This window comes from Nelumbo lutea, chromosome 5, assembly GCF_056320005.1.
Source record: "Nelumbo lutea isolate HS-2025 chromosome 5, American lotus-T2T, whole genome shotgun sequence".
Lineage (NCBI taxonomy): Eukaryota > Viridiplantae > Streptophyta > Magnoliopsida > Proteales > Nelumbonaceae > Nelumbo > Nelumbo lutea.
In genome coordinates this window covers 53797839-53815696 of record NC_142688.1, presented here as the reverse complement: position 1 = coordinate 53815696, position 17858 = coordinate 53797839, and the positions used below count along the sequence as shown (strand labels likewise).

General features: G+C 39.6%; 1 protein-coding gene across 1 annotated transcript; it reads left to right on the top strand.

Annotated features, from left to right (window-relative positions):
- The first annotated feature begins 10241 nt into the window (after positions 1-10241).
- On the top strand, positions 10242-17643 carry LOC148852456 (patatin-like protein 2). Its single transcript, XM_088946974.1, has 7 exons — positions 10242-10509; positions 10652-10836; positions 14057-14243; positions 16205-16489; positions 16580-16981; positions 17123-17301; positions 17385-17643. Exons 1-7 carry the CDS (start codon positions 10375-10377, stop codon positions 17524-17526), a joined length of 1515 nt encoding a protein of 504 aa, XP_088803100.1. The 5' UTR covers positions 10242-10374; the 3' UTR covers positions 17527-17643.
- Positions 17644-17858: the final 215 nt, after the last annotated feature.

The following is a 17858-nucleotide window of genomic DNA, read 5'->3' as shown; positions in this document are numbered from 1 at the left end:
GCCCCGGTGGTAGGAGTGCAACCGTGAAAATCGGGCAGGTTGGGTCGATTTGAGTGTGAACCCGGGCCATGCAAATCTCCGGTTTAAACTTGAGCCAACATAAGGCCAATTTCAATTTTATACCCAGGTCCAACCCGAACCTCACCTCACCCAACACAACAAGAACCAAAGCTCGGCTTGGATTGGTTGGGCCAGGCTTAGTCGAGCTTGAGTTGGTCGGGTTTGATAGAACAGATGACTTAAAAAAAGTGTTTATAAAACTTCCATTTACTTCTCTCTCTTATGTCTTATCCTGACTTTTCCATCATCTATAAAACAACCCCCCTTCTTATATTTGTAGATAAGAAAGGAATTAATGTTTTTACTTTATTTCATTTTCTCCATTGTGGTTTTATTCACTTATCTAAGTATTTGCATTTTTGCTACAATCATTTATTGGATGTATTGCTTTTTGATTTAGTTGAACACTTTATGCTTCATACAACATAATTAGCATAATAGGTGTTTCATAGAATTTTCCTTTTAGTTAAAATGGTATTCACCTATCAAATAAGACTTCGGGTATAGTCCTCCATTTTTCCCATCTTGTTCTAATTCTATAGATGACATTTTTCTTAATTTCTCCTTTGTTATAAACTATTCAACCAAGGTAATGGAATTATAATAATAATAATAATAATAATGTAATAATGAAATAATAATGATAATAATAATTATTATCATTATTATCATTATTATCATTATTATTATTATTATTATTATTATTATTATTATTATTATTATTACATTCTTTTTTTACTCATTATTACATTTTGTTTTAGTCATACTTATTGTCATATTATTTTAAAATTTATTGTTTTTGATATAGTTATTCATAAACCTAATTTTGAATTTATCATTTGTTAATTTCATCAATTAAAATTTCAAAAGTAAACTTATTAGTTAATCAACTCATATTAAACAGTTAGTGAAAAATATGTTGGTGGATGAATTAAATAGCTGGTAGGTTGTGAAATGAGAATTGAAATAGAAGAGAAGAATAAATCAAGGGTGTTAGTTACATGGATCATTTCTACTATATTGTGGTAACCAAAGTTATGCTTGGCTTGATAGAGAAATAAGTGAGGAACATAGAAAGTTAATGGAAAAATCTTACAACTTTTTACTCTTCTCTTATTTTCTATCAAACCAAACACAACATAATATTAATTTGATGGAAAAATATCTCGGAGCACGTACTCGTCCTCCTCTTGGCGGAGGAATCAGAGGTAGGGCAAGGTAAAAGATATTCTATACAACTTTAAGCAAGGTGTAGTAGGCGGCTTACCATCGAACTCATCTGGTTTGGTTTCTGTCAGCAAGCAGCCGCTCGATCAAGAGGAAGGCGATGATGGGGTCCATACAACAAGGCTTGGCCTGTATTGGGAGCATTTGGACTTCTTCGATGCTAGGATGAGCTAGCTTTTCCACACGGATTGTGCGGTCGAGGGCTGCAGGTCCTTCACGAACTATAGGTTGGTGAGGAGGGATTCGTACTCGGCTTCATTGTTGGAGGTCTAGAAATCGAACCTCAACGCGTATTCCACTTCGGCGTTGTTTGGAGTGAGGAGTATGAGGCCGGCTTCACTTCCCTTAGAGTTGGATGATCCGTCAACGAACAACTTCCAGGTAGGTTAAGGTCCATCAGCTGGCCGAGGCCTTTCCTCCTCTTCTAGGCCTCGGTTGGTACTACAGGTCAAATTTTGACAGTTCGATGGCCCACTTGATCAATCGTCCTGAGGCCTCTGTCTTGGTGAGGACGACTTTAAGGGGTTGGTTAGTCAGGACCATGATGGTGTGGGCTTGAAAGTACAGCTTGAGCTTTCTAGTCGAGACCACTAGGGCAAAGGCTAGTTTCTCCACTTCGGGGTACTAGGTCTCAGCATCGTAGAGGACCTTGCTGATGTAGTAGATCAGTCTATGCACTCCATCTTCCCTTATCAACATTGAACTGATGGCCTCGTCCCCCGGCCGAGAGATTCAAGTACAACACATCTCTTGGAAGTGGCCAAGTGAGGAGGGGAGGCGAGGCGAGGTATGACTTTGGTTTTTCAAAGGCGCGCTGGCACTCTTCCGTCCACTGTAAGTCCTTCAATTTCTTGATGGCCCGGAAGAAGGATAAACAGTAGTTAGCTGACTTCGACATGAAGTGGTTGAGTGCAGCCACTCGACTGGTAAGCCTTTGGGTCTCCTTGATCGTCCGAGGTGGTGCCATGTTGAGGATAGCTCAGATCTTTTCTGGGTTGGCCTCTATACCTCGCTATGTAATGACGAAGCCTAGGAACTTGCCTGATGTCACGCCGAAGGAACCATGGTTTTTAAAAACGAATCAGAAACAAAACCGGTTAGGGGACCGGTTTCCGGTTAAACGGTTTAACCATCGAGGTCAAACGGTTCGACCCATGATGTCATAAATAAATTAAAAATAAAAAATATTTATAAATAATAAAAAATAGTATAAAATTAAATAAAAAAAACAAAAAAATACAAAAAATAGAACCGTATAAATAAAAATAATACATTACAAAATACATAAAAAATATAAAAATAAAATACAAAAAATTCTAATAAATATAGAAAAAACACAAAAAAAAATAAAAATAAAAATAAAAAAACAAAGAAATAAAACAAAAAATTGCAAAAAGTACAGAAAAAAACTCTAGAATGTTAAGTCCTAAAATGCAAAAATCCTTCACCTAAAATCAAGATTCATAGAGATAGATTCCCCTCGCACCAAAATAAAAGGGGAGAAATATGAGCATTCACTCTAGAATGTTAAATTGCTATGCAACCAAGATTGATCTATAAAAAACTTCAATACACATTAATTTTACCTAATTGATCAAAAAAATTACTCTAATTTTTACCAAGAAGTGCTACAAACTCACCTACCGTAAAGCCTGGAAGTGTTGCAAAATGCAAATTGCAAAAAACGCTAGTCGTTGCCGAAGGTGCTGGCCGCCATTGCAAACTTGCTTGCCGCAAAGCCTGAAAGTGAGGTAAACCGCAAAAAATGCTGGCCGCCGCTGCAAACTCGCCGTTAGTCGCAGTTAGTCAGCGTGTGTCGCCGACGAATGCCGGAGGTGCTGGCCGCCGCAGGTGGTCGGTTGGGTGTGAGGGATGGTCTCCGCTGCAAATTCGTTGTCGTTGGTCGTTGTTAATAACTGTTGGTTGGTGTGTATCGCCATTGAATGCCAGAGGTGCTGGCCACCGTGGGTGGACAGTTGGGTGTGAGGGCTGAGAGGAGGGAAGAACGAAAATGGGGTTCTAACCCTACATTCGATTAATTGATTTGGGATGGGGATATTAAAGGAATTTTATTTTTTGTTTTTTATTTTGTTTAAAACATTGAAAATAAAAAAGAGAACCCATGAACCGCCACCTGGGTCGAATGGTTTAATGGTCCGACCACCTAGGTTAGCGGTTTTTTGACTTTTTTAACATTTTTTAAAGATTTCCGGTTTTTAGTGTAACCAGACTCGGGGGCCTGACCGGTTATTGGTTTTTTTGGTCCGACCATCCAGTTCGGTCCGGTTTTGAAAACCATGGAAGGAACACTTGTTGGGGTTAAGCTTCATAATGTACTTTCGCAAGGTGTCGAAGGTCTTGGATAGGTCCAAGGTTTGTTGGTTGGCTTTCAGGCTCTTTACGACCATGTTGTCTACATAGGCTCGATGTTTCTTCCCATTTGGTGCTTGAAGACCTTGTTCATAAGGCGTTGGTAGGTGGCTCAAGCATTCTTGAGGACGAAGGGCATGACCTTGTAATAGTATGTGTCGTGCTCGATGATGAACGAGGTCTTCTCCTCATCCTCGGGATGCATCTTACTTTGGTTGTATCCGAAAAAGGCATCCATGAAGCTGAGTAGCTCGTACCCTGTGGTGGCGTCAATGAGGTGATCTATCATCGACAAAGGAAAATTATCTTTGGGGTAGGCTCGTTTGAGGTCTATGAAGTCAATACAGATCCGCCACTTCCTGTTAGCTTTCTTCACCATAATTACATTGGGCAACCAATTAGGGTAATGTACCTCTCGGATGAAGTTAGCGTCGAGTAGCTTGTCAGCTTCCTCTCCTATGGCCTTCCATTGCTTCGGTGCAAAGTTCATCTTTTTCTATCAAACAGGCCTAGAACTCAGGTCCACACTCAGCCTATAAGTAATGACCAAAGGGTTAATTCCAGGCATGTCAGCGGTAAACCAAGCAAAGACGTTGGCATTAGTTTTGAGGAAACTTACCAATTTGGATAGGCTTTTTGGGGGAAGGTTGGACCTGATGCAGACTGTTCTCTCAGGCTCAGCCTCGTCTAGGGGAACTGAGATGAGGTCCTCGATCGATTGGCCTCCGCTCGTTGTTTCCTCCCTGAGGTCGAGGCCCTCTAACGGTAGAGCTTCCTTGTTCTTGCCCTTCAGTGCCACCACATAGCACTGGCGGGTGGTTTGTTGGTCCCCTTTGATGACTTCGATGTCGTGTTTGGTGGGGAAATTGAGGGCGAGGTGGTAAGAGGAGATGGATGCCTTGAGTGCGTGGAGGGTCGAGCGCCCGATGATGGCGTTGTAGGGGGAGCCGATCTTCACGACTAGGAACTCATTTGTCCTCATCACCTGCCAAGGTTCTATCCCTATTATGACTGGTAGGGTGACTCTTCCCTTCGGTCTAACCACGTTCCTAGAGAAGCCGACGAGTGGCATGTCGGTGGGTTGGAGGCGCTCGGGCGCCAACTTCATTCTTTCAAAGGCATTGTTGAAGAGGATGTTGGCTAAGGATCCGTTGTCTACTAATATCCTCTTCACCATAAAATTTGCGACGACGACGAACATTGCTAACACGTCATCATGGGGGACTGAGATCCCCTTCAAGTTCTTGTCTATGAACGTGAGGGCTTCGTTCTGCTTCAGCTTCTTGGAAGTCGGCCCTTGGATGTTCAACTACTTGTTGCGAGGACAAGGCGTCGGCCTCGCCTCCCATGTTTAGATGGCCACAACGGATGAGGGACTCGATCTCATTCTTTAGTTCATAGTAGTCCTCAGTATTGTATCCGGTAATACAGTGGTACTTGCAATACTTCTTCGGATTTCCCCTCTTGGGGTTTCTCTTCATCTTCTCCGGCCACTTCACGTACTCCTCCTTCCCTACTTGCATGAGAATTTGTGCTCGGGTGGAGTTGAGTTACATGTACTTGGTGTAAGCTAGGGCCGAGGCCGGTGGCTTCTTGTTGTCCTTGTTGTTGTTGTTGTTGTTGTTGCTATTGCGGCTATCTTCATTCATTCTCTTCTTTTATGGGCCTATGCGGTGGTGGTCGGCCTCTCCCTCCTGGTAGTCGCTGGCCAAGGCCTCCTCAACGGTAATATATTTCTAGGCCTTCTTCAAAAATTCCGCCTTGGACCTCGGTGGTGTCTCGGCTACCGAGCACTTGAGGGCTGAGCCTGGTAGGAGGCCGTTGATGGTTGCATGCATGGAGACCATGGGGTCGAGGTCTCAAACCTTGAGTTCCTCCTTGAAGCAGTCAATGTAGGATCATAGACTCTCACCGCGCTTCTCTCAGACAATCATGAGTGAGACAACGCTCTTCAGTGTGCGCCGGCTGCTGGTGAAGTGGGCGAGGAAGAGGCTGTCGAATTGTTCCCATGAGCTGATGGACCGAGGGGGGAACCCAGAAAACCATCGAGTTCCTCCTTGAAGTAATCAATGTAGGATCGTAGACTCTCGTCGCGCTTCTCTCAGACAATCATGAGTGAGACAACGCTCTTCTGTTGGCGTCAGCTGCTGATGAAGTGGGTTTGGAAGAGGCTATTGAATTGTTCCCATGAGCTGATGGACCGAGGGGGGAGCCTAGAAAACCATCGACGGGATGCCCCCTTGAAGGTCGCTTGGAAAGTCCGGCACGTCAAGGCGTCAGAGTATCTGTAAAGGGGCATGAGTGCCTTGAAACTTTCTAGGTGGTTGTCTGGGTCGGACATTCCATCGTACATCTTGAGAGTCGGCGCTTTGAAGTGTGATGGGAGGGGCTCGGAGGTGATGTCCGGGGTGAAAGCGTCCATCTTCCTGGATGAGGGGTTCTAGCTTGCCGAGGCGTCGACTCGAGTATGTTTAACTTGGCAGAGCTTGTCTTTGACGGCGACGAGCTGCACCTACAGGTCAACAATCTTCTAGTCAATGGGGGCCTGGGCCTTGTCCTGGTTCTCCTAGACGCGGAATGGGTTGGCCCGGTTCCCTAAATACTCTGATGCAGGCATGCGTCCATTTCTTCTGTCCCGCTTGTTGTTTAGGAGGTCTCGAAGATTTGAGACACAAGGGAGAGAGGCGCGACATCGGCCCTCTTCCCTTGAGAAAGGGTTGTGGTGGCCCGATCGCTTGCCTTCGTCCCAAGACCTTTCTCGTCGGCGGCGGTGGTGATGTCCTTGGTCTCGATGATGATTGCGAAACTGTGCTGATTCATCCCCTCTTTAGCTAGGGGGTCGGGAGGGCCTCGATGGCTGGCTGGCACATAGGCTGTTGTTGGACTTTGAGGGGTTGGCCCTATTGGATCTGACTGGGCCGATGGCTAACAGGTCCGAAGACACACATTCTCCATGGTGGCCCAGGCTTCCAACGGGGTGGCTGCCCTGAAGGCAGCCTCTTTCTGAGCACCCCACCTCATCCAGCCTCTGTGCGAGGTTGTCGAGCCGGTCGAGTACTGCTTGGAATTGGTCCATCGTAACCAAGTTCTGAGCGTTTCTGGTGTTTATTGCCATGTCGCCTGAAGCTTAGGAGTTAATTCTTAAGTTTTTTGAAGTGTGAATTTAATTGAAGGAAGTCTTAGTGATGTTCCCACAAATGGCACCAATTGTTGCTTCCTAGGATGGACCGAGGGTAACAACGTAATTTCGCTTCCAAGCCGAGGGCAGACCGAAGAGTCTGAGGTTTGTTGTGGCTGAGGGCTGGTAAGTCAAACCTGCAAAGAGAGAGAACGTCAGAGGCCCCAGGTGCTAACTCTAGGTGAAGACTTCGGCAGTCAAGTTAGTACGGGGGTAGTATGTAGTGGATGAGGCCCGAGTGTGGAGTGCTCAGACGAGGTCACACGAGAAACTGGAGAGTTCTTAATAATCCAGAGTCTAAATCTTTACCTTGAGAGGGTTGCCCCCTATTTATACTTGAAGCCACTTGGAGGTAAGGGGGCTTGGACGGTTAGGATGCGATCAGGCCCTAAGGAGCACGACCATCCGAGGCCGTCGCGTTATTGGCCCCGTGTCGTGCACCAACCTCTGTTATACGCGTGTCCTCATTGGGTCCACCTTGAGCGCTGCTGCCTTCCATGCGCATGCGTGCTATTGGTCGAGCCATGTGTGCCTACATCAACTCCCAATCATAACCCTAATCCATCCTAAAGAATTTTTTCTTTTTTATATAGTAAAATAAAAATATTTATTAAAAATAAAATGAGAAGTATAGGATAGAGAGAGAGAGAGAGAGAGAGAGAGAGAGAGAGAGAGAGAGAAAGAGTATAGGAAAAATGTCTAGTCAAGGCACCTCAACCATCCCAATAAGGAGAGCCAAAACTTGGAGAACCCTTAAAGCCAACTCGAGGAATTTGGGTTGGGTTGGTGATTTAGGAGTTATAAAAATTATCTCTGATGTGGGTATATTTGTTTAGCCCACTGGACCCTGACACATGGCGTCGTCTAGGGATATTTTTGATAGAGGACAATCTCCTAAGGGCAATTAGGTAATTCCCACCCTTAGCAATTATGGAGCACTTGATGTGGGTGCACGTCTTGGGCGCATTTACTCCTGAGCAGTAATAGGGGTTGTGGTTAGACGACACCTCTTTGAGTCCCCCTACATGACTTTAATATATGGGATGGTTAGACATCATGCATTACTCCCACCTAGGTGATTCCTACTATAAAAGGGATACTACATTTAAAGGTATGCATGCATACTTAGCTATCATTTACACTTGTAGTGACCTTAGCTTTCTTTGAGCCTCTCGGCTAATTTGATCGTCGGAGTCCTCGCCCCTGGGAACACTCCTAGGGCCTTTAACGTCTTTTCATTCTTAGCAGGTAGGACCCATAGCCCTTGGACCTCGAAAATCTCTCCACTGCCTTCGACTCCAGATTTGGCAACATCAATCCTTTGTACTTAAATTTGTTGATACATATATAGATACATAGTGCGTATATTGGCATATGCATGAATATACACAAAGACCAAATTCAATACATATCAAAGATGTTTCAAATGCACAACCAATGTTTTAAAAACCGACCCGGAAACAGAACCATTCTAGCTACCGGTTTTCGAGTCAATGGTTCAACCGTCCGGGTCGAACGGTTCGGACGGTTTGCATATTAGGGCAAATGTTTATTTGAGATTTGCCCTAATATGCAAACCTCATAAGAGATGTCAGCTGAGAGTAGAAAGAGAACTGTTGTTTGAGATAGAAAAAAAAGAAAGAAGAAGAAGGAAGGAGAGAAGGAGGGAAGAAGAAGGAAGAGGATGAGGATGATTGGATGCTCACTAGCGACGGTGAGGCGGCAACAACAAATACAAATATGAGATCTGAGATCTGAGTTCGTGTGTCTTCTTCTTCTTCTTGGATCTTAGATCTGAGATCTGGGAAGATCTGAGTTCGTGTCTTCTTCTTCTTCGTCGTCGTCGTGCTAGATCTTAGATCTAAGTTTGGAATCATCGAGTTCTCTCTATAAATTTATATTGCGAACCGTTGACCGGGTCGAACGAGTCGACGGTTCGACCGCCTGGGTCAGCGGTTTTCTAACGAAGTCAACGGGTTTTGATCCAATAACGGGTTGGGGGTGAAACGGAACCGGTTGTCCAGACTGTTTCTGGGCCGAATGGTCCGGCTGTCCGGGTCAACGGCAGTTCAAAAACATTGTGCACAACAGTAAATGTTGCGAGGATGATGTGAGAACTGAATCCGGATTCACATATACATACATTTAGGGGGCATTCTATTTTGGATTTGAAGAGGGGGGAAAGTTGGTCAATGAGATTTTGATTCCCATTGACCAAGAATCCCATGTTCTTTTTTCATATTTATGTAGGGATTAGGGAAAGTTTATTTTCATGGGTATCACTTACCCGGGTAAGTGGTACCAATCTCTTAGGTGGGTAAATAACTTTTCTACCTTGGGGGAAGTTGCCAACACTTGAATGGGATACAAATGCCCCTTGTAATAAAGGATTTTTATGACTAAAATAGGTTTTGCCTTATTTACATGAGAAATAAAAGAACATGGATAAATGCCTTACTTGAGTAAGTCTTTCCTGAGAAACACTTACCTGGATAAGTACATTTACTCAAATAAATAATTTATCGAAAAACGAACGAGGCCTTAATAAAAACATATTTGATTCAGGTTGGATCAGTTTAATAAAGGCTTCAACTCTAATCTAAATCAGAATTAGATTAGATTCAAAATTTTCAATCTAAATCCAAGCTTATAAGTCCACCACATCTAACCCAAGTTGCAGCCCTAGTAATATTAGAGCAGAATGGGAAAGAAAATAGCTGGTTGCAGCCCTAGCTAGTATTGAAGAATTACAAGGAAATAAATAATTAACTAATATCAATGATTGGAACTGTGATCTGTTGTGTCATTGTACTCACTTTATAAAAAGAGCTAAAGTGCCAAAAATGATTTACTGGCTTAATGTTAGTGCGGAACATACTGATCTCTTTTATTATCTCCAGCGTTTCATGTGCATCATATAAACTCCAATGAATGCATTCTCACTTCTGTGGAAATCCTACGTGTTTACCACTCGTTGTCTGAAATAAAGGAAGAAGGTTTATAAATTCTTTTATCGATTGATTTGAAATTTAGAGCCAATCCGTGTTTACCACATAGGGTGCATCAGTGAAAAAGCACACTCACTGATTGAATTATCACTCCTGAATTATTGCACCTCAGTTCTCTCAAGAGTCAAGACTTTAGGAAAGAAAAATCGAATCACCAGCAAATTATATCAATAAAGTTGGAGAGCGCCACTTCAACTACGAATTCTTTCATCACCATTTAATTCCAATTAATCATCTTTCATTCGTCATTTGGGTAACGTGAGCCTCACCTATTATACCATTTTTGGGTGACACATGGAGGGAAAGCTGGAAAATGAATTCTTGCCACGTGGAAAAAACTACTAATCAATGCCCAACTTCAGGGATTTAAGACAAGACCTACTGGCAGATTTCTCAAAGAGGAAATCCCATTAGAAGTTTTGGCTCTTTTTGTCGTTTAACCTTCAGCATAAGCTTCCACGTACTTTTACTAAAGTCCTCTTCTCAGTCTCTTACAGCATCCTAACTCTTATTAGAACTACTAAGTTTGTCATGGCTGCAAAGCCTGGTGCGCCTCTACAGCCTCCAAAAGCTGGAGATCTAATCACAGTTCTTAGCATAGATAGAGGTGGTGTAAGAGGAATCATCCCTGCTGTTATTCTCCAGTTCCTGGAAGAGAAACTACAGGTATACATGAGATTATGAGAGACCTTGTGTTGGTCTTTTTGTAGTTTCGTGACTTGGCCTTTAATATAATAGTAATATATATTTTTTCTTTAATCTTCTTTTTTTTTTTCAATTTTAATATTGAAAACCAAACTTGATATAGGAAATGGATGGAAAGGAGGCAAGAATAGCAGACTATTTTGACGTGGTTGCTGGAACAAGCACAGGTGGTCTGATTACTGCAATGTTAACCGTACGGGAAGATCAACTCGATTGCCCTAAATTTGCTGCCAAGGAAATAAAAGACTTTTACCTAAACCATTGCCCTAAAATCTTCCCACAATTCAGGTATTATTATTGTTGTATTGTTATTATTATTTGCTGGTGTAACGGAAATGCAATGGGCTAGGAAACCAGGAAATAATATCTTTTTAGAGACAAAACTTAAGTAAAATTGGAAAAGCATAAGTAAAAGGCAGAAGATCAGTTTTTTTTTTCCTTTTATTTTTTCTTTTTTTGTAACATTTTTTTCAGCATTCAAAATAATGTTTTAAAAACTAATTTGGAGGCTGAACCGTTTTTGCCTCCAGGTCATGGGTCACAGCTGGTTCAATAGCTATAAACACATATTTTATCTATAATTATTGTATAATTATATCTACATGTAATATATGCATTATTTTATATTTAACTTATATTTTTTAATTCTTTATTTGTAAAAATCACTAAGAATTATAATTTGAGGCAAGAAAGGTTTTTTGGGAAAAAAAGAGACAAGTCGCATTGGATGCATTGGAATGCATAGATCTCGAAAAATTACCCAAAATAAAATAATCAGCCCAATCAGACATCTGAGCATAAAGTTATGACCTCACAAAATTTGCACATGCATTGAATGTGCAACTCATGACCTAGTGACTAGGTCAAATGGGTCAATATAGTTCAGCCACCCAGTTTGGATGGTTTTTGACCAGTCAATAGGTTTCGAGCGAACCACGGGTTTTAATCAAACCTGACATGGAATCGCGGTTGGGTGATGGTTTGGATAATTCATTCGACCGTCCGAATCAACAATAGAGGTAAGAGATCTCTCCCTTTTACAAATTTAGAACTTTCCTCTGAAAAGCCCCTAAAAAATAAAAAAAATATAATCCATAGATTGAGGTCCAACAAAATTACAACTTATCTAACATTTAATTCTTCAACACCCTCTCTTAGTTGGTCTTCCCTCTTATGCTTTTTTTTAATATGTTTTTTTTTTGAAGATCTTTAATATATATGTTTTTTTTTTAAGACAAATCACTTCACATGCTCCATCAGTGGTTGAAATGTATTCTTGCTCAACTGAGGTTGCATGTACTTTTTAGATCATATAAAAGACTAGTCCAATCATTCAAGCTCAATTTAGGAAAAGTCAAATTGAGTTTTCCACAATTTGAGCTCAAATAGCTTGTAAAAAGCTTAGTTCATATCCATCCCTATTGACAAATCTAGAGATGTAAAAAGATTTTAGTTGTATATATGGTTTTTAAAATCAGATTGGACTAGACGGTCGGACCAGAAAACTGGGATCCAGTCAGGTGATTAGTTCTTTTTTTCCTCAAAACTGAATATTTTGCCAAAAAACGTTGATTTGGTCAACAAACCGCTGACCTGGGCGGTTGAACCGTTTGAACCGTTCAACGGTTTTGACCATTTTTTATTGTTTTTAATTTTTTTATTTTTTTTATCAGAACGGACCAAACAGTCGAACCATTCAACTCGAGAACTGGACCCCTGGCCGGTTCATTGTTCGAGTCAGTTTTAAAAACCTTGGTTGCATACTCCAAGAATCATTGTTCTCTCAAGAATAAGGATTGGGAGCTTTTGAAAAATATCAAAAGAGGAGCTATTGGAATGTGTTTCCATAATTGGTTTTTGATCAACATGGATGGTTGGATTTAGCCTTGATACCAAAAATTTGTTGGTGCAAGATGCAATGACTAGAAAACCAAAAAGAGTATATATTTTGATAGAGAAAAGAAGTTAATAAAAAATTAAAGGTCAAGTCACTAGGGGTGTAAATGGATCAAATTCGAATCAGATCAGGCAATATCTGAATTCGAATCCGATTAGAAAATTTGATACCCAAATTTGATTCAATATCCAATGGATATTGAAATTAATATCCAAATTCGAATTTGATTAAATATTCGAATATTCAATTTGATTCGAATTCAATTAGTTAATTATTTTAGATAATTAATAAATATATAAAATAAATATTTTATTGATATAAAATATATAAATATATAAATTACTTATATAACTTAATTGTTATATATATAAATTATATAAAAGATTTTATATATTATATATAAAAATTAAATAATCAGTTAAATTCAGATATTTGTTGAATCGAATAAGGTCATATTCGGATTCAAATCCGATTAACTATTTAGTATGAATAAGATATCTGAATTCAACCAATTAGATATTTGAATTATCCGAATTCGATTCGATTATATCGAATATTGAATTCAAAATCAGATTTTCGAATACTATTTACACCCCTACAAGCCATTGAACTTGAAGCTGAGTTCAGATCTGCACCCCACAAGGGGGCATCCCACGGCACATCTCCACCGTGTATTGGGAACATCTCCCGATCAGTTCCCAATACATGGTGGGGATGTGCTAATGGGCGCCCCCTTGTGGGGCGTAGATGTGAACTCCTTAAAGCTACCATTGTTACTGTTTTGCTTTTTCTCTTTATCCCTAAATGATATTGAACTCACCCTATCTATGTTTTCCCATCGTTCCACAATCTATTATTTTCTTTAAATCTTGCATTAATTCTTGCATTCTTTTTGTTGTGCATGTAAAACACTTGTTGGGTGCTGATGTAATCTCCAAGTGAGTTCACATTGATGCTCCATAGCACATCTCAATTATGTATTGGGAACATCTCCCAATGACAAGCACTGGAAATATTCCCAATGCTGCAATGCACGCTTACACGTGCATGTGAGGCACCTGCGGGGTGCTGATGTGATCTCTAGACAAATCCCAAAACATGTTTTTTTTTTTATCTGCAACAAGCGTCCGACAATTAAATATATTTGTTTTTCCCTCTATTTCTACCTTTAACAATTTTCATGGATTTGTACATCCCATCAATTATACTGCCCTTATCGTGATCTTCCATTCAGTGCCTACCAAATATTCCATTACATGCATGGTCAATCCAAAGTGAAGCATGTCATGTAGGAGTTCCACCTCTGTCAGGGCAAATGGTGTTCGCGTTCGAACAGCTTATGCAATTTTGTATTAAAAATATCTCCCATAAAATAAATCACATAAGTGCCAAGATATATTCTCAATGTAAGACTACAAAAACTGATGGAATGGGTTTTGCCCTGATCAAAGCCGGACTCGTCATTATGTAGGGAAACATTCCCCCTTGACCTATTCAGAAGACTTTTGATCCTCACTATCGTCCTATTTATTATCATTAATTGCTTTCTCTGTTGATTGTTAATGCTATTATTTATTAATTTCTTCTTCTATCATTTTATGCAATATACAGGCTTTTTCCCTTGGGAAAGTATATCAAAGCAATATTTGGCCCTATGTATAATGGCAAATACCTCCGTCAAATTGTTGACAAGAACCTTGGTGATATTAAATTGAGGCAGACATGCACAAATGTGGTTATTCCAACTTTTGATATGAAAATCCTCCAACCAATCATCTTCACTAGCTTTGATTGTCAGGTTCTCTCTTTTTCCCATGTTTATTGAAACTTTAAGACATGTATGAAATTTGTGCTTAAGTTAAAATAATTGAGCTATTGCTTCATTTTGGAGTTACTTTGTTTGACACAAATGCTGATCACCAAAGTGTATTTGGATGTATGTAGGGTTAGACTATCTCGTATATGGCTCTAGTATTGATCTACAAACAATCACATAATTAAAACATGAAATTAAAGTAAACAGTGCTGATTGGTTTTTCTTGATTAATAATAAGGTGCTTGGGGGTCCCCTTTCACGCGTGGTGTTGAGAGACATTTCATGAGATTGGGGATGTGCTCGGAGGTTTCTCTAACACGCCCCCTCACACGAGGGTCCATTGGGCTTGAAGCGTGGACAGCACAGGCCCACCCATACCTTGTGCTGAAACTTAATTAATTATAATGAGGGTGATGAGAATCGAATACTAGACCATTTGAGTCAAAATTACTTTAATACCATCTCAAAGAACCATTTGACCTAAAAGCTTAAGCTCTTAAGTAAGATCCTTGAATAGGTTTTATTCTCTAACATGAGAAGAGCAAAGTCAATCTATGGAAGAAGTAGGGGTGGAAGAGGGGAGGTCGGTTTAGCTTCAGTTTATTTGTTTCTTTTCCTAGGTTAGTGGGTTGATGAGAGTTTAAGGTCTTTGTTGGGTTTTGTGTTTTCTTGTTTTGGCTTGGAAGAAGTATAGTGTCTTGAGGTTGGTTCTTAAGAGAGGCTTCGAGTGGGAATTTCTCATTCCCGCCCTGATGTTTTTGGCCTGTTCTTTTTCTTGTATCCTATCCTTTCCTTTTTTTAGTTTTAATAAAAAATTTTATCATTTATTTATAAAAGATTTTTTTTTTAATTTTTTCTTGAAAATGTGCATATAAATACAAAAATATATTCAGTAAAAAGAGTGTAGCAAAAGGTTATAGTGACAATTTAAAGAAAAGAATGATGAGAAATACTGTATGGCAGAATCTCATCAGATATTTATGTTGAGGGCAATATTTTATATAAGAAACTTGTGTAAAGACTTAATCAGTAAAAAGAGTGTATGCCATGCTCTCAACATTTTCATACACACTTTTTGCATTTAGGAAATTCATATTCACAAATAGGGAGTGGTCACGAGCCGAGCTCTTTATGAGCTATTCGAGCTTGGCTCATGAAAAGCTCGGCTCGGTTTCAACCAAGCTTCGAGCTAAGCTTGAGCCCAATTTACATTTACACATGCTTTTTGCATTCAGGAAATTCATATTCACAAATAGGGGTGATCACGAGCCGATATCTTTATGAGCTATTCGAGCTTGGCTCATGAAAAACTCGGCTTGGTTTCAACCAAGCTTCGAGCTGAGCTCGAATAATTACATACATATAATAATAATAATAATAATAATAATAATAATAATAATAATAATAATAATAAAATTATAGAAAATAATATATATAATAAATATATTATATATAATATTTTTATTTTTATATAATAACTCATTATTATAATTTTTAATTTTTAAATATTAAATAAAAAAAATATATATATATTATTTATTTATTTTTATAAAACATTTTTCTAAAGTTGAACTTGAACCGAGCCGAGCCAAGCTCGAGCTTATGAACTTTTGACTTAAGGCAAGATCGAGCTCAAGATTCTATCTCGAACCTCGTACTGCCTTGCTGAGCTGAGCTCAAGGTTCGGCTCGGCTCCAATCCACCCCCATTCACAAATATGAACTTTGGAGGGGGTTGTTGAGCAATAGAAAATTTGCGGGTGTGATGGGCCAAAATGACCCATATCGACTATAAGGTATTACGCACTAATAAGCACTAGTGAGGATTAAATGCTTTGAGATATTTTAAGTCATGTCTTGTTTTTGATGCAGTAATGGGTAGCTCATCTCTTTTTATTATATAATTTATGGAAGTTCTAGTTCATATCTTCTTTGTGCATGCAGTGCAAGAATGATGGGAAGTCAGTGGAAAACCCACACTTGGATGTTAAACTCAAGGATATTTGCATTGCTAACTCCGCTGCACCAGTTTTTTTGCCTCCCCATCATTTCATTCACAATGGTTCTGAAACCAACACACCCAAAAAGAAATGGAATATATTCAAGCTCATTGGTTCATTCTTTTCTTGGGTTTGTCTCATTTCTTCTCACTCTAAGGATTCCAAAGAGAAAAAGAAAATGAAGACTGAATTTCACCTCGTTGATGGTGGAGTAGCTGCTAATAACCCTGTATGAATCCCTACTTCTCAGATATCTTCAACTGGTATCTAATTAAGGTATCTACAATTAATAGCTAACAATGTTTGAAAATTGTTGCAGGTTATGGTTGCCTTGGGTAAAGTTTTTAGCAAACATCCACATGTTCTATGTCCTAAAGTTGGGACAAAACAAGAAATTTCAGGTACTGATGAAAAAAATCCAAGAATCTCGGGTTCTACAGAGAAAACACCAGGAGATTCGAGTTCTCATCTGGAAAGTCAGGATACGAAACCTAGGCACAATGGTAGACTCTTAATTATCTCTTTGGGGACAGGCTCAGCAAAGAATGAAGGGTATAGTGCAAACAATCCATTTGAATGGGGAGGTTTTTGTTGGCTATTCAGGAGTAAATCAATCCCATTAATAGATGTGTTTACCCAAGCCAGTGGAGACATGGTTGATTTTCAACTTTCTACCATTCTCGAAGCCCTTGATATTGAATATAACTATCTTAGAATCCAGGTAAATCATCTTTGCACAATTATCCTAACTTGCCCAAATTGTGTTACCTCTAGCTAAGTTCTAGTTCTTTTAGTTAATTCACTTGCTTTTGTTTTTCTTATCATAAACCACGAACAATGCTCCTGAATGAAAATAAACCAGCCCAAACGTGAGAGGTTAGTAGGAGATTTATCTTCTATTGACATTGCGACTGATAAAAACTTCAAGGGACTTGCGTGTATTGGTGAAGATCTACTAAAAGAAAAAGTTTCAGTGGTGGATGTAGCAACTGGTGAATTGGTCACAAAAAGTAAGGAAACTAATGAAGAAGCACTTGGGAGGTATGAAGACTTAAAATCCCTTCAGACATCCACAGTTGTATATGTTAAAATTTTGCTCTCTAATATTTTATGTACTTTTTCAGGTTTGCAACATTACTTTCAAAAAATCGTAAAAATCGGAGTGAATTTCCATTTCTAGGTTGGTTTGTGGATGTAGTAAATCAACAGTGTTTAGAACATTTAGGTTTTCTCTTTAATTTCAGTGTTGACTATATATGCAAATAATACAAGAATGAAGGAAATAGTGTGACATCCACGAAGAAATTATCTCCATTCAAGTAATCAAGGAAGTGAAAAAATAATCCATAGAATATGGATCACTATCTTGAAGAATTTGTCTAAGTGATGTTTTCATATTGATTTGGTAAGGACTGCTCTTCATTTAAAATAGCAAATGACCCATTGCACTTGTACAGTATGTATGTGTGTTAAGAAGGTGCCAACCAAGGATTAAAATATTGATACGATGCCTGATATGGGGCGTATCGTGTCGGTATCGGTAGGGGAAGATACGGGATACGCCACGACTAATACTTTATCGTGTTAATTGTGTGTAT